At 47.8% G+C, this 20,200-nt stretch overlaps 1 protein-coding gene across 1 annotated transcript; it reads left to right on the plus strand.

Annotated features, from left to right (window-relative positions):
• Nucleotides 1–385: 385 nt before the first annotated feature.
• Nucleotides 386–19,501, plus strand: TADA2A (transcriptional adaptor 2A). Its single transcript, XM_065732069.1, has 15 exons — nt 386–439; nt 1,128–1,234; nt 2,156–2,215; nt 2,832–2,923; nt 3,945–4,102; nt 5,801–5,889; nt 6,538–6,610; nt 12,025–12,088; nt 13,959–14,002; nt 14,118–14,228; nt 15,533–15,604; nt 16,176–16,308; nt 16,959–17,002; nt 18,079–18,152; nt 18,957–19,501. Exons 1-15 carry the CDS (start codon nt 415–417, stop codon nt 19,140–19,142), a joined length of 1,332 nt encoding a protein of 443 aa, XP_065588141.1. The 5' UTR covers nt 386–414; the 3' UTR covers nt 19,143–19,501.
• Nucleotides 19,502–20,200: the final 699 nt, after the last annotated feature.

Below are 20,200 nucleotides of genomic sequence, written 5' to 3' on the forward strand. Positions count from 1 at the left end.
CTTAGAGTCACGGAATCATTCCTGTTCTGAAAGACCTCCAGGATCCCCCACCCACCCCTCCGTGCACACTGACCACATCTGTCAGCTCCACAACCCCATGGGTCTGGAACACGTGGAGGGACGGTGACCCCCCCCACAACCTGTGCCAGCACCTGACTGCTCTTTTAAAGACATTATTCCTCATACCCAACCGGACCCTCGCAGCACAACGTGAGGCCGTCACCTCTCACCCTATCGGGGGCAGCAGGGGCTGACCCCACCTCTGTCCCTGTGACAGAGGCTGCTCACTGCTCAGACATGCTGTGAGGATTTCAGCCACAACTCCTCTCCAGCCCAGATCACCACTTCAGAAGCAGTGGTCGGCGTTTGGGGCAGCACAGGTTTCAGGGAGAGGAGCGGGAGTACGGCAGGAGGATGGAGCGCCTGGCGTCCTTTGGCAGTGAGTACCCCAGCACTGCTGGGAAGCATTGGCTGTGCTCTGAAGGGGGGAGGGAGACAGCAACATCTGATCCATCAAATCCTCAACTGCATGAGGACAGGAGTGGTTTGGTGGTGATTCAGATCTTTGCTTCTGTCTGCTTTCCACTACTTAAAAAATAATGGCTTAAGACAGTATTTTGACTAGTTTGCAGTGAACAACATAAGAACTTGCAGGGCAGTGTCTCACTCCTCGTTCGGCAGCCTGAGGTTTGGACAGGTTACAGAACAATCCACTCAATGCCTTTGCAACCACAGCAATATGCTTTTTGAGTCAGATGAGGAGAACGGATGGGAGAGTGCTGCTGTCTGTGCAATGTTCCCCATAAAGCCTCGGGTCTCTGGGCTCTGAGTTAAGTCAGCCAGCTCACACAGCTGCCATCGCTGCTGAGCAGCACCGGATGGCTGCTGCAGAGGTGGTCTTTGACTCCAGCATGATCCCAGTAGTTGCCCTCAGTGTACCAGGTCTGTAGCAAAGCTGAAGTGCCAATATCTGTCTTACAACTCCAGCTCAGGAAGGAGCTTTCATCAGTAGGGAAGAGGTTGCGTGCAGATGAGTTTGTTTTAAATTACTGCACACAAGTGAATTTGGGTGATTGCAAAAGCAGTGCCACGTTTGTGTTGCATGAGATTTACTTCTGGCTTTGCAGATGACCCCTTTGATAAACCTCCATGCAGAGGTTGCTCTTCGTACCTCACCGAGCCCTACGTTAAGTGTGCGGAATGTGGGCCTCCTCCCTTCCTCCTGTGCTTGCAGGTGAGTGCAAGGATGAAAGCAAAGATATTCATTTCTCTGAGAAAGCCATCAAAGGCTGCCTGGTGCCAGGCTGCTCCATAAACACATTAATAACGGGTCTCCATAAACTCATATCAACACATTTATTTGCTCAGGGACAGGGAAACAACAAAGAAAATATGGGAGGCTGAAGATCTGAGACATGAAGAGCTGAACAAGGCCTTTATGAAGGCAGCCAGAGCTTGCTAAAGACATGCAGTCAGCCTGGCTGTAACAGAGCCTGCCACTGCATGTCTGGAGAGGTATTGTTTCTGTCACTTTTATGGCACAGAAAAGAAAATCCATCAAGAAACACCCTGTCCCCACAGCTTTTTTTTTTTTTCCACCTCCCAAATGGAAAAGAAAATCAGCAGGAAATTTGCAATACAGACAATAATTCTGACCAGATAATAGTTATTTACAAATTGTACATGTGATCAGATCACTGCAGAAGGGGTTTTAATTTTAATTATGACTGAAAAATGGCAACTACTTCTACTACTGAAAAAGGAGCTTTGTCAAAGCTCCAAGAGGAAACCAGGCTTTCAGTACTTGGAAAATGCTCTTTGCTCTCTTCCAGGAATGACACATAACATACCACCAAGCTTCTTTCACCTGCCTAACTCAACTGTTAATACCTAAAAAAAAAGCATGGAGGTGCACAGGAGTTACATCCTGGTGTAGAAGAGCAGAATACCACACAGCCTCAAAGTTATAGCACAGATTGTCCTTCCGTTACGTATATTTTCTAAAATGAAATCAGAAAAATTAGATGCTATGTTCAGCATATCAAGTGGTCACTTTTGGATATGCAATGTGCAGAGAATAAAAGGAGAAAAGAAGAAGCCACAGTGTTTTCAGGGCAGAAGAGAGTAACATACTGTTCATTTTTTTGTTCCACAGTGTTTCACGCGAGGATTTGAATATAAGAAACACCAAAGTGATCACACTTATGAGATAATGGTAAATACTCCTCTTGGGTTACCCCTGCTCAATCCTGAGCTGTTATACTCTGCAGGATTAGACCCTTGCTTCCTAATAGCACATAAAATGGTAACTGACACAATTCTTGGATTCATAAGTTTAGAACTATTAATAAAATAAAAAGTCCTCCTTGCAAGGAAAGAAAGAAGTGTCCATCTGAAACATAATGGAATAGTAGAGATGTTTAAGTGACCTTTTCCCTTCTGCCTGATAGCACGATGCATCTCCCTACACTTTCCAATTCTTTAACCATGTAAATTCTTTTTCTCTGTTGTTTTTTAATTCCCCAAAAATGAATTGCTAAAAAAGTTTGTTATTTTTTTTACTGTTTCATGGCATAACATTGAATTACAGGTGGTAGATAGAACATGTAACAGCATACTGAGAACTGTGGTGACAGACTACTATTTACTGTAATTAATGAGCCAATGACTTAAGGAATTCAACAATTATCAGGATTAATGACACAGTAAAACTGAAAGATGGCCAGTACAATGTGCTGTGTTGCCCTATAGTATGCAGCTTCTTTCTTTCTTTGTATGGTGGATTATAACTGAGAATCACAGCAGTTTGATCTGCTTCTTTTTTCCTCCAGACTTCAGATTTCCCTGTCTTGGATCCTAACTGGACAGCTCAAGAGGAAATGGCACTGCTGGAAGCTGTGATGGACTGCGGATTTGGAAACTGGTGAGAATGTAGGGGCTCAGCCACCAACAGTGAATGATGGGGGACATTTCCTCTTCTTTCACTGGATCTTGCTGTTGAGTGCATCAGTGCACACTGAACGTTCAGTGACTCATCAGGGATGAGATACCAATTTAGTAGCTAAAGCAGAACATGGATTCTGTTTTCATCTCTGCTGTTAGACACACAAGGAAATTGGTAAGGGCCTCTCATGTGTTTCATGGCACCTCTAGTGAAGGACAGAGATTTCTCATTTCACAATGAATCACCAGGATTGGAAGAAACCCAACTATTACATGAGATTTTTTTTTGCCTCAATTCACTCCGATGTAAAAATCAACTGTAAAGTTTATCTCATGTGGTTGCAGCTTGCTTACAGTTTTCCTGCCTTGCCAGGAATTGTTACTGGTTTCCTGCTTCTGTCATGTTTAGGATGGAGCACTGGAAATATTTGGTCTTTTCATGTTGTTTTCTGTTAATTTCTGTAGTTGCTACAGGATTTTTATGCATCTGTAAATAAAGGAGATCTGTGGTAACAAGTTATTTCCCTTCTCCTACATGAAAAGATTGCTATGATAAAAGAACTCCAAATTATACAGAAACAGAACTGTACATCCTTATGCATACCTTACTGTTAATTAAGACTGAAAACTGGTTGCAGTTATGTCTGCAAGTATGCTACCTAGTACACTTTGCCCAACTTAGAAATACAAGGAATCAACTTTTTCCTTAAACATTTGGCTTTTCTGAATAAAGGGAAAGCTGACATTTCATGGAACACCCATGCATCCCACTTTTACTGTACCAGAAATTAGCATGCTTGCTGTTAGTGTAAGTCCTCCACTCACACTGCCCATTTTATTCAGGTGAAATACTTTGCATTCCTCCTCTGTCACTGCAGAGCAGTTCTCTGTGCACACTGCAATCAATCTTGTTCAAAATTAACTCTACCACTACAGAAAAGAAAAAAAACTTCAACATTCCCCTGCTCTTTGTATTAAGCATCCCTCTTTCCCCACTTCAGGCAGGATGTGGCCAACCAGATGTGTACAAAATCCAAGGAGGAGTGTGAGAAACATTACATGAAACACTTTATCAACAACCCCTTGTTTGCATCTACGCTGCTGAACCTGAAGCAGGTGGAGGAGGCACAGCACAGCGAAACAGCCATTCCCTTCCACCGTGAGTACCCCCAGCCAGCAGCACACACAATGCTGATGGACTCTGCTCTGCAGAAATGAAACATGCAACCAGGGGAGGAAGGCACACGCCACACACACACTGCTTGTTTTCATTCCCGACAGGAGAGCTAGTTCTCATGGCTGACTTGAACAGTGTAGGGTTTTCTGGGCACCGTATTAAATCATGGGAGTATCATATAGTGGGAAAAGGTGGGAGCAACAGAGGGATCACCATCAACTGCTCAAAACCTGAAGTTTCTGCCCAATCAGTGGAAGCAGTCACTCAGAAATCCCCACAGCAATAGTCTGAATGTACGTATTCATTCCAGAGACAAACAGCCTCAAAGCTACATCGCACGGGGCTCAGAGTAACAGCACGTGCTCCTTGTGAATACCAACATGAGCAGTCCCCAGATGCTGGGGCAGCTGCTTCTCTTGTCCAGACCTCAGGTTTTTTACCTCCAGAACATTCCAGCTGAGGATCCACTTTCTAGCAGCCTAACTGTTGTGCAGTCTGTCATAAAATCACTCTCTTTAAACAATGCCGACTTCACATCTCTGTTTAAAAGTGCCTTTGAAATGCTTCTGTTCAATTTCAGCAATTGGAGGAAAACTAGTAGGTTCTGTTCAATCTAACATCTTCAGAATTCCCGCAGGCTGTCAGTGCAAGGATCTCCAAAATGGCTGAGCAAGAAGATTGCTTGCTATCTGGAGGTTTCGATTTCATGAGAAAGTGTTTAGTAGGAACTGGACCATTTTGTTTCTATCCCTGGCTGCTGGCATTGATTTTTATGTGACCTGTACCAAGAAAAATTCTCTGTGCCCCAGCTTTCTTTATCTGTAGCACAGGATTTACAACCTTTAGCTGCTTCACAAGTGTGTTGTAAGCCTCGGCCCATTATTGTCTGTAAATTCTGAGATCCTCAGTTGGGAAGCATTGTAAAAACTCAGAGTTCTCTGGCTTTAATTGCAGTGCTCCATAAACGGCCCCGTGAGGGTGGCAGATTGAACAACCCTGTTGCTATTAACTACAAGAACCTGTGCACTGAGAGCACGGCTGCAGAGGTTTACCAGGGGGATTCTGAAATCCAGAGTTCATGTTCTATAGTCTGTTTTGTACCCTGAGTTTCTGTTTGACTTCTGTGTGTATCTGTAGGGTAAATAATCCCCAAGGATGGTACTCAAAAACAGTATAGAAGATGGCATATTTCAGTAGGTCTATATAGATGGTACATAAATAGTAAGCAAAAGATGGCCTTTATCATCCTCACCTTTAGGATGATAAAGGCTCACTGTAGACTCCACGTGGGAGGGATCTCCAAGAAGAGATCCTTCCCTGGTGGTGGTCAGCCCTTAAATGGGGTCTGGGAGAGATGGAGCCAGGCTCCACCCCTTCCAATCACACAGGTATATCACCTTTAGCTGTGCCCCCATGGCTGACTTGGTGCTCACCTCAGGTGACCAGTGGTTCTGGCTGTGATTCAACAGTTCTCATACAGCATCCCAGATTCCTGCCTTTGTCTCCGAATGGACTCAGTCTTTTCCTGAACATAACCCTGCACAGACCCCCAGTCATAGTGGTTTTCTTCCCCTATCCCCACTTCTTTTGTACGAAAGCAACACAAACCAACTTACAGAGCAGTTTGCTTTAGAAGCAGCCCTGTGCCGCACACGACACTGACAGCCTTTCTTTTTCCAGCTGCTGATGATCCCCCCCGGCCCACTTTTGACTCCTTGCTCTCCAGAGACATGGCTGGGTACATGCCAGCACGGGCTGACTTTGTCGAGGTAAGACCTCCTTCTCCCATTATTGGATACTTGAGACTGAATGCAAGATCAGCAAACACAGGGTTGCAAAGGTATAAAAGGTCTAAAAGCCACGAGTGGTGCTGGCAGGACGGGCTGATCGCAACGAGGAGTAACGGCCCATGCTGGGTCATGGCCACGCTGCCACCACCACCTCTTATGTAAGGGGGCACAGAGCTGTGAGCTGAGCACTCAGAGCTCACATTCACTGTGCCTCTGTTCTGTGTGCCTCAGAGAAGCACACAGCAATCTGACCCAGAGATGGCTTGGAAGCCCTGTGTCGTTTCGGTGTTTTACTGCGGGCAAAGCGAGCTCCCTTGCACAGAGCAAGGTCAGCTGCCTGAGCAGCACTGCTTCTACACACTGGTGCAGAACTTCCACCACAGCACAGGAGTCACAGAGAGTCCCCACTGATTTAATTGTCCCCTCTGCATATCCTGCCCCAGTTACAGCCATAGAGGCACACACTGTTTGTTAAGCAGCCCAGCAACGCGTGTTGCTCACGGACAGAACCGTGTACAGCCACAAATGGGTAAACACCTCTGGTGTCAGCACTTACATGCGTACTGAAACTCAATACCAATCCTTCAGTGCTCGTTAAGTGATGGTTTGTTAATTATCTCTGAACAGGAATTTGACAACTATGCTGAATGGGATTTGAGAGATATTGATTTTGTCGAAGATGACTCAGACATTTTGCATGGTAAGTCTTGTTCTCAGGCACTGCTTGAACAGTATTTCACCAGGTCTTTTTCTCTACAGACTTTCTTTAAAGTGAACATACATTTTTAATGATCTTGGGGGTTTACACTAACGTTTTCTATGGTCTTCATTTCAAATCTCTTAAAAGCTCTTAATTAATTGATGTACAAATGGTGCTTATATGTATCACAGTGCACTTTACTCACTACTGAAATGCCGTGAGTTGTAAAGTAGAACATGACCCAAACGAACAGTCTGTCAGTAACAGGCATCTCTGTAGGAGCAACACAAGAGATGTTGATGCAAGAAGTGAATGATCTCAGCTAGCAATCTGTCTGGAAACGTGCAGCAGTACATCAGTGTTGGAATAAGGACCTGCACAACAGTTACAACCAGAAGCACAGTGCCTTGGTGGCACCCCCCTCCCTGCCCAAAGGACACTTTCTATCCACATAATGCTTGTGAGCATTGTAGCAAGGTGCAGCTTTTCTTCTGATACAGAAAGAAGAGGAACACCTTCCCCTCTGCTGCTAATGCCCTTTTCCACTGCTATGTCTCATTTCTTACAAGATTTGCCGCATATTATAACCACTCTGCTTTATGAAATCAGTTACTAAGGCAGGACTGAGATGGGAAGCAAGGAGGTGTGTAATTTAGGCCTGGGTGCAACACTCCAGAACAGTCTTGAAGTGCATTTTTTTCAGTTGTTAAACATGCACGAAGTTACAGTCCATTAATTGTACCTTAGGAAGTTCATTAAGAAGAAGAGAGCCATTGGACAGGTCCAATTACTGCTCCCGAGTTTCTGTGAATGTCACTGCCTTAATAATACAAATATCAAGGAGTATTACAATTAAGTTTTAATCCATAGACAAATAAAGATTACATTTACTTATGAATGTGGGAAAAAGTCTGTTTAAAAGGACTGCATTTGTGTTTCAGAGTTCCCCCTTCTCTGTCTGGCAGCTCTCAGCTGAGGCCTTTGGAGCCTCTGTGGACAGACAGATCCTGTTATGGACAGACAGTCTTTCCAAACCTACAAAACTCAGTTTGAAATTCAGCAGTGCACACGGAGTTCTAAGGAATGCAATCTCCCTTGGCTCAAAAAGGCTTACGAGAATCATATATCAGTCTCTTTTTCCCTTTTAACTTTTATTGAAAGAGGAGTTGGCTTGTGGCTGTGTCACAGATTCATCGTGCCCTCTCTGCACTGTTACTTTTTATTACTATTAAAACATACTTTATTCTATGTCCTGTAGTGCATTCTGGTAAACTGAAAAAGCCAAACACTTCCCTAGTTCTGTGCTAATGGATTGCTTAATGGTTTATCAGCACTTTCTTCTGTACCCCTCACGTGTGTTCTTCCTCCCCCTGCACAGTTCAACCAGGTGAGATATGTCCTCTCAGCCCCCTTTTAAATGCAAAAAGTCACCTTTCCCCATCTCTTTGGAGAATCATGCAGCTCTGCTGATCTGTCTGGTGTCCTGTTGTCCCATGGCAGACACACAGAAGAAGAATGTAAGAAAAGATAGGTCCAGCTGATGCTATTCCTGGCTTATCTCCCAAGTTTTCTGCAGCCAGGAGTTAGCAATGTTGTTAACCACAGGTCTTGTTCAAACTGTTCTGACCACAGCACCCGTCCTGCATGAACTTAGCAGCTGTATATCTGTGTGCTTTTCCCCTTAACATCCTGTAGCAGTGAGCTCCACAATTGAGTTAGGAGTTCTGCAATTTCATTATGTGTTGCATGAAAAAATACTTCCTTCTGTCGGCTCAATCTTTTGCCTGTGTCGTGGTTTCATGCCTGATAATTTCATTGGGTGTTCTTGAGTCCATTCTTTAGTTGTCTCCAGTATTTAGTACAGAATGTCAGGCATTTGCTTTGTGAAAACTCCGCTCAGCAGAGGCTGGGGAGCATGACTGACCACATTTTCGGTGCCTTAGCTCAGAGACTCTGGCAGCTTCCTCCCCACAGCTGTTCCAGATCTGCCTGTGGAGAGAGAATGCCTCTGAAAAAATGAAGTCCCGGGGCCTAGCCAGCTGTTTTTCTCTTACATGAGGCATCTCAGGGAGGGAAATAATTATTTTCTAAGAGAAAGTTTGGAATCAGATCTTTCCCTTCTCCAAGCTAGCACAGAATGGCTTAAGGTGTGGATCTAAAGGCAGGGATGGGAGATTGGGTGATGAAGTCCCTGCACTTTCCTGCTAGGGGCAGAGGAGGCTGCAGGCAGTCTCGTGGCCGAGCTCTCACACAGCTCTGCTCCAGCCCTCCCTGGCAGTGTTCCTGCACTGCACCTCACAGAGATGTCCTTGAAAATCACAGCCCTGTGGCTCCTTCCACTGCACCCGCTCGAGATAAACTCCTTGCTGGCCAAACAGCACACTTTGCTCGTAAGGTACTGATGTTTTAGCCCATTAATCACCCACAGAAGCCCAAGTAGGGTCTGGCAGTGTAGATTAACCATCAGGTTGATCTGTTTTCCTGCTGCGTGTTAAACCTCACTGAGTCCAAGGCTGATTTTTTGGACTACTTTTATTTTCCATTTCTGCATGTTACTCAAGCTAGATCCTGACACAGTGAGCAGAACAACTTCTATGGTTTCTCAAGCCATAGATTGTGTTGCAGGGGCTGGGTTGGTCATAAGGCAGGACCATTTGGTGCTTGCATTGAAACAGAATTCCCTCTTCTTCCTTCCCATCACTCTTAAAACTGTAAACAGTTCTGCATCTGAACTGCTTGATCTCCATTCCATAATGTCAGTGGGTTTTCCCTGCTACACTTCCATGCTTGCTCACCACATTCTCAGTATTTCCACAAGAAAGAAGAATGCAGTTTAAGATAAGCTCCTCCTTTGTGAGGAGCACAGAAACCTGCACCCGCTGCTTCGCACTGCTCCCACCACCCCGGAATCACTGCATCACTTCTTGGTCATAGAGAGATGGTACAAATTGGATCAGATCCTCCAGATTTCAGTTAACTTCCCAAACTGTTAATTTTTCTGCAGCACTTCCAGCCCAGCAAGCGCATGCAAATAAATACTGCAGCGAAACAAAACCATAATGGATGGATCGAGTGAAGCAACGAGTTACAAATGGAATCCAGCCCGGAGTGCTTGAATATTTCATGAATTACAAGTTTTCATCAGACCGAATTATAACATAAGTCATTTGTCTTTTCCCAGGCTCTTTCTCCCTCTCATGTAAATGATTTTTACTTCAAACGCAAGGAAGTAATTGCTGAGACTGCAGTGTTGGAAGTGTGTTGGGAATAGATTGCAACTCTGGATGTACAGCAGTGACAATTTGTTCCATGAGATACGAGACTGTAGATGCCCTAATCTTCACGATGCTTGTTCTCTTAGGTCCTGACACGGTCTGAAGGGCAGTACTCTGCTGGCTTAGGGCCCTGCTTTCTTCTGCAGGGGTAGATGTGGGTTGTGGCCATGAAGTTTGCACCACCCGAGGCACAGCCTGTTTGATGGCTCTGCATTCTTGCATTATTTGGCTCCTGCATACCAAGCAAGGGTTGGCTAATGTGAAACAAAAGTCTCACTCATTAGGGTAAGGTTGTGCAGACTAAACGAGGCTGAAGAGGAATGAAAAGCAAAGAAACTGTTTTGGACACTGTCTTGAGAAATGAAAATATTTTGATTTTTTGGAGCACAGAAAGGAGCCTTGAGTTCCTGCCTATCACTGTACCCTTCAAGGCTGTTACCTTCTCCTCTCCCAGAGCAGGCACTTTGAACACCATGTCAGCTTGGATTATCTCAGGTTACCAGGACAAACAGCTGCCTCCCCAGCATAACCCAAGGGGAAAAGCAGAAGCCAATCGTTTTCATTCATAAAGCATTTCTTTTTCTCATTGTAGTGCAGCATGTAACAGTGTAGTCCGAGTCATTCACACGTTCCAGATCTTGTGCTTGGTTGCCTCAGCCTGAATGCATCTATTAAAAACAGGAGCCCCTCCAGAAGCACACGTGGCAGCAAATTCTCATTTTTCCTGTCCTCAGAAGCTCTGGTTTTGCCCTTCACCTGTTTTCATGAGCGTCCCATCCCCTCCTGGTGAATCAGGAGATCTTTCAGAATGTTGTGTGCTCAGGTGAGAGCACCGAAGTGCAGTGGTTACTGATGCACAGTTACATGTTATTTATGGAGGTTGTCCAGTGCAGTTTCTGCACATGCTCCTGAAGCACTGCCCACACAGACCCCAGAAGATAACATGCTGCTGCCTCTACAGATACAGTTATTTTCCATCAGCTGGCAACAAAACTTTGGTTGTGAAGACATGCCAGCTCCTGAGCTTCTCTGAGGGCTTGGCAGAAAGCAGCACGGATGTTGTAGCACCCCTCCTGCCTTACTGTGTGATCTTCTGCTCCTGCACTAGCAGCAAGTCACTTTGCATAAATGCAGCACTTCCTGACTTAGCAGAGGACCTGCAGGTGGAACTGTGCAGCTGGAGCCCCGGGCTGCAGCTGCCTCTACTTGCAGGGAGCGTTGTTACCCCGGGACCGTGGGGCCAGATTGCTGCAGGCTCAGGGCTTCCCACTGTTTACACATAAACACAGATTTTTAACTGGTTGCATAACCACATAACCACACTTCTTTCTCAATTGCACTATTTGCATTATTTAGCAGAGAATCCAATCGATGAACTGCCACTATTGGCTGTGCCCTTTTCCTGTGGCTGCAGAGAGGAGCGCATCATCCCAGCTCCCAACACATCCCAGCTCCCAGCACATCCCAGCTCCCAGCACATCCCAGCTCCCAACACATCCCAGCTCCCAACACATCCCAGCTCCCAACACATCCCAGCTCCCAACACATCCCAGCTCCCAACACATCCCAGCTCCCAGCACATCCCAGCTCGCAACACGTCTTCTATCCTCTTTGGTCTTTCAGCAGACAGATAAATTTAGAAGTTAATGAGCTAAAATCGTGGAGATGTTTTCAAGAATGGTAGCAAATGCTCCTTTGAATCTTCTCAATGCAGAACTCTGCCATTCTGTTTTCTGGAGCTCCTCATTATGTGCAGAGAAGCCTTGCTCCAGGTGAAACCTCCGAGCTCCATCTGATAGATTTGCTTCTTGAGAGAAGCGACGTTTAACAGCAGCATGTATGTAGGAATAAATATGTGCCAATAGTAAAACTGCAGGGTTGTGTAAAGGAAAGAAGTTCTCAGGGTTTGCCCAGGTTCACCCTCAGAGGCAGTAACGTGTCTGAAAAGAGGAACTGAGAGAAAGGCTCTGCAGCTGGCACATGCTTCTGGTGGTTTTATGCCCATGTAAAATTACCATGGGATTTTTAAAACATCAAAGTAAGTCACAGTTTCAGCCTGCCATGAATGTAAAGGCTTGAAAATTGGCATTAATACAGTGATTCGTCACGTACTTTGTAATCCCTTTTTCTGTTTTGCAGCTCTGAAGATTGCAGTTGTAGATATCTACCATTCCAGGTTAAAAGAAAGACAGCGAAGAAAAAAGTGAGTTTTCAAGCAACAAAGCAATAACTGTTTCCTTGCTTCAGTACCACGTCTTGTCACCCAGTGCTGTCGCAGCACTGAGCATAACTGATTTCCTGCAGCCCCCTTCCAGACTGCTGCCATGCAGGGAGACCTGCTGCTGTGAGATCTGCATGGCACAGTTCATTCTGGATGTGTGTTCTCTTTCTGTGCCCAGATCCACGTCAAACACGTGGCTTTAGCAATGGTACCCAGCCAGAAAACACAGATTAACAGACTGGTACTTATGAGGACATATGGATGACAGAGGACATCTAGACTCCTTTACTCTCCTTTAAGTGCTCAGAGAACAAATCGTTGGCTTAAAAACCTGCTTTCCAGGACTCCCTACTGCAGGAAAGTCATGTTCCCACTGCCATCCACACTGCTGCCCCCAGTCCAGTTATCTTCAGCACATCAGGCTTCCAGCATCCCTGTGAGACACAGCCACTGTGCAGAACCACCTGGGAACAGCTCAGACCCAGCACTGGGGACGGACAGCAGACAGGGCTCTGTTCTCCCTGCCCCTACCTAGTGCTGATGGACTGCACGTGGTGGTTCGTTTCCTGTTTTAGGGAAAAACAAGCTGCCAGCCTGTGAGTGGTTGCCAGGGCCCCCACTTTCTCCACAGGACTGCTTGCATCAGGTTTTCTGATTCCCTGTGGTCCATGAGTTGGATTTTGGCAACATGTAATGAAGGTAACTGTGCTGCCGACACCAGTTTGAGTCATTCATCCAGTTCATTTGACAGCTTTTCCAAATGACTCAATCTGCTCATTAAATTCAATTTTATTATAATTTCAAATGCTTTCTTCAATATTTAAATTATATCTTGCTGCATTATTGCCTGTTGGAAGAATGAATAATCTGCAGAAAGGCTCCTCCTTTCCTTCTCATGATACAGCACAGTGCTGCTGGAGGACAGGCTCAGAGCTGCTATTTATTGACCTGCTCATGTGCTGTGACTTCCATTATGGTGCGTTGGGTCTTACTCAGAGGAAGTGCTATAAAGCTCAGTTACATAACTCATATCAGCAGCAGTTTCTGTGATGTTCCCACAACAGAATCAGGAAAATGACATAAAAACATTGAGGTCACTCAGAAAGTCTTCTCTGCCTGGGATGGGGCCATTCTTTTATACACACTGAAGAAAGTAGAATGGATTTTATAGAACAAAGGCCAAGCTGACCTGGAGGAGCTGGGACTCGACTGTCTCCTGTCATTTGCAGAAGTCAGGTGTTGATCATGTTGCCACAGCCATGACCTCATGGCATTGGCAGAAACCTGTGACACATGCATTTGTCATGCACTCACATATCTTACCTGTCTTCTTACACTGTTCATTTCCCTGATCCTGTCATGAACATCTCATGCATAACCTCAGCCACTGTCTTTGTAAATTCCAGGCTGCCATGGAAAAACACCACCATCCTCATCCCAGCAGTGACATCTGCCCTTCATCCCTCACCCCTGCTCCAGGAGAAGGACATCTGCCTTTCCCTGGAGCCAGAAGTCACACACCGTGACACACACAGTGTCCTTCCAATTTTGGAAAGACAAGTTGTGAGACACTGTAGATGTGAAAGCTCTGCCTAAAAAAAGCAATTTCTCAACCCTTTAAAGCAGCTGGGGCTCCTTTTGTGCTTAGTGCTGTCAGCCTGTCCAAAACCTCCCTGTTAAAATCTCACTGCATCATGTTTCTCAGCTCTCCAGCTCAAGGGCCATATAGATTTCACGTTTGGTTTTGGGACCATCTCATGGTTTAGATCAAAGTTTCTTCTGAAGCCTCCGTATTTATGTGTAATGCACGAGTTATTGTCTCTCATTAATACCATTTTTCTCCTCATTATAGAATTATAAGAGACCATGGCCTAATCAACCTCAGAAAATTTCAGAGTGAGTATCACGTGTAACTGCTTAAAGTTAATGTCACATGTTTCATGTTGCCATGAAAATGCCTCTCCCCCTTCAGCATCACCTCACCAAAGTGTGTCACCTTTTCCCCCTTCAGTTTTGGAACGACGATACCCAAAGGAGGTTCAGGACCTTTACGAAACGATGCGGCGGTTTGCACGGATCCTGGGGCCCGTAGAGCACGATAAGTTCATTGAAAGCCACGCATGTAGGTATTCTGGGTTTAACATACATCTTCTCCAATAGCCATAATAAGGCCTTGCATCATCTACAGCCTTTCCTAAATGTACACTGCTCCTGGAGGGCAGGAGGTTGCTCCCCCCGCTCTGGTCTGACTACCTCAGAAAAACAACTGTGTTTGTGGCTTGGTGCATTAAATGTGCAACAGATGTTTCTTCCCACAAAAGCGTGCCCCAGTTCTTTCTGTCTCAGCTGACCAGAGCTGCTCTCCTGCTCGAAGCAGTGCTTTCTTACCAGAAGCCCACTGCTCTTCTACTGATACTGAAAGAAAACCCCTAAATCTTGAGTCTGCACTGAGGGATAGGGAGCTGGCAGCAAAGGGCAAATTCTGTGAAAGATGTGCATTAAACTATTCTACGTGTGCATAATTACACAGCACAGCTGTCATTACGCTCCCTGCCTTAAAGGGAGAGGCATTGTTCCATCACCGAATCATCTCGAGTCGTTATGCATAATCATAGCATGCATTCAGTCAAATTCCAGCACGAGTCATTACATCCTGCTTAATTCTGTGACTTAAATGGGGAAAATTATTGCTCATTAGGAAGAACAAAGCATTTCAGCAGTCGTGACTGTATTTTCGAGACACTGGCATTAAATACCAGAAGTGTGACCCTGCAGATCAGGAGTCCAGCATGTGAGCTTCGTGTTGTGGCTGCAGTGACAGCCAAGCCCTCGCGTTCAGCCGTGAGCCACACGCAGGCACTGAGCATGGCTCCTGAGAGGCGTGAGGAATTGAACTGGAGACAGGCAGACTCACTCCCTGTAACACCAGGCAACGTCTTGGAGCCAGCTCACGAATGCTGGACACAGTAAATAGTTCTGAGCAGAAGAAACAAGGGTACTTAATCTTAACAAGTGCAGAAAAGGGGAATTTTCCGCAAGGAAATGTTTTGAGAGGTCTGGTTATGAAAACTGTACTTCAAAGTCGGCACTGGATGCTATAAAGGAGCCAGGATGGAGTCGTTTTTCAGGCCTGGTGAAGGTCTGACCTCCTTCCAGAAATCCTGTGCTGCTTTGGCTGGGGTACAGCAAAGGAACTGTCAAAGCACAGAGGAAAAAGAACTCTCCTGGCTTAGATCTGCCACCAAGGGGTGTCACGGCGGGCAGAGTGGGAGGGCTGACACAGGCTGGTGCAGGGGGCTTCGCCCTGCCTGCGGTTGTGTACCCCTCCCAGCTCAGCTGTGTAGGCAGATAAGGACCACCCGTGTCCCCACTGACCCACCTTTCTGTTTCTGCCTTTCCCCTCTGCTTCCCACCACGGGACGGCAGTGGAATTTGAGCTGCGAAGGGAAATAAAGCGCCTGCAGGAATACAGAGCTGCAGGAATCACCAATTTCTGCAGTGAGTACACAATGCGTTATTCAGCCCACTCCCATTCACCAAGGTGCCCAAGGATGAGTTTGCAATATTTAGGATGTGCTGAATAAAAAGGCATTTCTAAACTTTTGCCTGCCCCTTGTACCACACACGGCTCTGGTGGTGATGTGTGTGTGCATGGCTGTGCTCTTAGAGCTGCTCTGAGCCCTCAGCTGGGATTGCTGCTGCCCAGCACAGCTCTGCTCCAAGGAGCCCCGGGAGAGCACACACTGTGGTGTCCGGTGCCTCACGTTGGAGCACTTTCACTGCCCATCAGCAGTGGGCTGCTCGGAGAGAGGGCTGCTGCCTCTCCACAAGCCAAATGCCTGGCATTGCATCGTGGCAGTTCTTGTTTGTTCCCTTTTGGCCTGAAATCGATGGTGGGGAGCGGCGCGGGGTGGAACCCGATACCTCCTCATGCCAGGGAGCTGTCATGAGGCAGAACGGCAGGGTCGGGTCCAGAGCTGGAGAACAGCTTCTCCCTTATTCCCCAAAGTAGAACAACAACAGCCTGAACACTCCGAGCAGCGCGACAGAGCGTGTCTGTTCCTCGTAGGTGCGAGAACATACGACCACCTCAAGAAGACGAGAGAGGAGGAGCGGCTGAAGCGCACCATGCTGACCGAAGTGCTGCAGTACATCCAGGACAGCAGCGCCTGCCAGCAGTGGCTCAGCCGCCAAGCTGACATGTACGGGCACTGCGAGGCCACGTGTGCACTCCGGCTCACTCACACTGAGCCTGGAACACTTCGGTCTGACAACAAACCCGCGCCCGAAGCGTTGCAGGAAGAACAGTCTGCAAAATGCAGAGGGGCAGGAGACGTGGGTAACAGCAGCAGTGCTGAAGCTCAGCCAAGGAAGGGCCTGGCGTGGGCTCAGCAGCTCCGGCTTCTCTGTTTTATATTTCAGGAGCTTAACTGCTGTTAATGGAGGCACGGAGGGAAATGAGGTCTTTGGGATATTAATGAGGGCAGGGCCGACACTTGAAATGTTTCGTGTGATTTTAGGTGCAGCAGCACTGTTAATGTGTCATCACCCCACGCAGCACTTCGATTTCAGGAGTGAGCTGCAATGCAAAGTGCTGCAGGGCTGAGGGGATCACTTGTCATTTCCCAGTCGGTCTCTGCTGAATTTCTCACTGCCCCCCCCGACCCCACACACCTCTTTAAAAAAATCAGGTTTCAGACATGGTCCTCAGTCTTGGGGTGGTAAATATTTAGAAAAGCTGCTGCAGGTCAGGGGTTGGGTTATACAAGCTGAGCATTAGAAGCTGCAGAAGGTGTCAGGGCCGTTACACACAGTTGTGCTCACAGAAGATGAAAATGTTTTTTCCTTGCAGTGATTCCGGCCCCGCTCCCGCAGCACCGCTCCCTTCCAACTCAGGTAAGTGTCAGACACTGGTAAATAATTTTCACATGAGAACAGAATTATCTTTTAAAGATAGCTACGGTGCTGGCTCAGCTTTATCACAGCCACACAGACTGCTGCTTTGGAGGGAACGTGGCACTGTGTGTCCGGGGCTGGAACCCAGGGTCCCTCGGGTGGGGATGGTGTCCCCTGAGCTGAAGTGCTGCTGTGCAAAATGAACTTAATTGTGAAGTACTCTGTGGGCAGTGAGGGAGAACAGCCCGAGAGAAAACGAGTTGTTTTGCCTGTGGAGCTCAGCTAGCACGTGGTGTTTACAACCAGTATCTCGTGTAGAAAAAGCCCAAAGAAAGTACCAAATAGTTGCTAATTGGGTGAACATCCTGCACACTGAGCGAGGCAGGGACACTGCAGAGAAACAGCCACGTGGCTGTAATTAAAGGCTGCATCATCCTCAATATACAAGAGGGCAAATTATTGTTGCTTAACTTTAATTCCAGATTTTACGATCTTGGCTCTGCAGCCTTCACGTATTGTCTGTATGTGTGTCATTTCCTACGTTCTGAGAAGCCCCAAACCAAATTCTGCCCCGTCCCATCACAGCATGCTCCTTCCACCCCTCGGAGGGAGCCACGCTCACACGTTGCTCTCTCATCACAAACACAAACAAATGCACCAGCTGCGTTTGGTTGGCAGCACCTTCAGTGCATTCAAAGGCACGGAAAGAAAGCTGCTTCGGGAAGCTGTAAGAGCCCCAGCACGGCCCCCAGCTCCCTGACCCCCAGCTCCAGGAGGTGCAGTGCCCACCTTCCAGGCAGCCCTGGGCCCACACATCCTCCTGAACGCCGGTGAGGCATCATTCAGTGCATCACAGCCCTCACGTGTGCATGCCCAGCGCTTAACTGCATCTGTTGCAAAACCAGACCCTTTGTCAAAATGGTGCTGGCTTTATGTTAAGCCCTAAATACCTCTGAGTATGAGCCCTCGGATCACAGCGGGTTAACATCGCAGGGGTTTAACGGCTGCGGTAACGCCCGGCTCTGCCACCACCATCCACCCCACGAGTTTGTCATCTCCCTCCCTTGTCCCCGCAGGCAGACGGAGTGCACCTCCACTGAACCTCACCGGGCTGCCAGGGACGGAGAAACTCAACGAGAAGGAGAAGGAGGTGAGGAAACGAACCCAAAGGCAGCGTGCACAAAGCACGGCGTGTGCCTGCACCGCCTGCCCCACATGTGGGGATAACACCGCAGCCACACAGGCTTTTTAATGCCAGTGAGTGCTGCGTGTGTACAGAGCTGTGGTAAATTAGCTGATGTCCAAAGGAAAGGTGGAGGGAGCCCAGGGGTCATCACATCCCACTATGACATCCAGAGAGAGCATCCTGCCCTCCGTCCGGAGCGGGGCTGAGCGCGGGGCGGTATTTCCTTAACGTGTTCAGGTGGGCAGAGGGTTTCATTCTGCACTGCCTGGGCTCCTCACTGCCCGAGTGCTGCGGGGCCTCTGCCCCCACAGCTCAGAGCCAAACCTCAGCCATCACAGTGCTGCTGAAACGTGGATCAGGTTCAGGCTTCTCCCTCCGCGTGGAGGTGGTTTCCACCCTCCGTTTCCGGAAGGGACAAACGCGTGCAGAGCTGCTTTTGTGGAAGGGCATGGAGCCCTCAGTGCTGGCATCGGGAGGCAGAGGCCCGCAGCGCTCACCCAGCGGGAGGAACTGAGCCTCCCTGGCATGCGTACATCCCCGGCTTTGTAGAGAACAACGCCCACACGGGACACGCTCAGAGCTCCATCCTCCTGCTTTGTTTCCCAGCCAGGAACGTTTTGCAGTGTGGCAGCTCCTCCTGCCCCCCCTCCCCCCCCCACCCATAGAGCCCCCCACAGCCGTCCTCAGGAGGCATCCACTGCGTTGCTCCCCCAGCAGGAGCAGCAGAGGGACGAGGCAGCGCTCCCTAACTCCCCCTTTGTCTTGCAGCTCTGTCAGATGGTGCGGTTGGTCCCCGGGGCCTATTTGGAATACAAAGCTGCTTTAGTGAACGAGTGCAACAAACAAGGAGGCCTGCGACTCGCGCAGGCGAGAGCGCTCATCAAGATCGATGTGAACAAAACCAGGAAAATCTATGACTTCCTGATCAGGGAAGGGTACATCACGAAAGCCTGAGGACACACGGGGCTCTGCTCGGGGCACACAGACACACACAAGCTCTGAAGTCACTCCGACAGCGCTGAAAGATCTTAACAGTGTTGAACAAAGGGCATTTTCTATTGTTTCAAATCTTCCGGGCCCTTTTTCTTTTTGGTGAAAACAAGTAGGAAGCTTTGTTAGACGGTGAACACCGACGTTTCTTGGTCTGCTTTCCTTTTGACCGTGCTCTGTTGTCAGGATCACACCACCACGCAGCGCTGGAAAGAACCCCGTGTCGTGTCAGCCACGAGTGACACTGCCCCCTCCCAACATCTCAGAGGGAATCGCAGCACTGCAGAGAGCAGGGACAGGAGGGCAGCACCTGGGAGTCACACTGACTCAGCCGAGTGCAGGAACAGACGCAGTGCTCTCCCTCCTCGCACTCCTCTAAAACAGCAGCAGCTTTCAGAGGAGGCAGCACACACCCGGGGCTGCAGAAACGGAGCGAGCAAGAGTCCAGGCTTTTTAACTTAATTACGATAAAGGATGGGGAAGGACATCGTGGGGAAGCACCTCAGCAGCCACTGCTTTCACGTGGCAATGCACAGCATGAGAGCACTGCACGAACCAATAAACTTCATCTGCTGCAGCGGGACAGCTCGCACTGCTGATGTGCCACGTGCTGTTGGGTCCCAGCTCAAACAGCACTCCATAAGAACCCCACGGCCAAAGCAGGGAGGAGGAGCGTGTCCCAGCTCTGGGTCCTCACACTGAATAAGCCCAAGCTATAACTATACTGGTGCATATTTAAGGTCTTTGGCTTCGATTTTTGCTTCCCCTCCCCCCCGGAATGTAATTATCCCGTGTACCTGAGGTGCTGCTGGATGTGTGGTATTTTGGTCTGCAATAAAATCAGGTGGATCTGAAACGGTCTGAGATGTGTATTCCTGGGATCTGAGTGAGACTGTGAAGCTCACAGAGCTGCCTCTGCTCCATGCTGCTCTCCTCTGCCATGAGAGCTGAGAGCTGTGTCCCTTTGGACATCGAGGAGCCAGAACAGAGTTTTCTTTTCCAGGAAAAGTAGGAGAGATGAG

The sequence above is a fragment of the Cyrtonyx montezumae genome, unplaced genomic scaffold (assembly GCF_038088225.1).
Source record: "Cyrtonyx montezumae isolate F1298 unplaced genomic scaffold, pur_monq_1.0 scaffold_15, whole genome shotgun sequence".
Classification (NCBI taxonomy): Eukaryota; Metazoa; Chordata; class Aves; order Galliformes; family Odontophoridae; genus Cyrtonyx; species Cyrtonyx montezumae.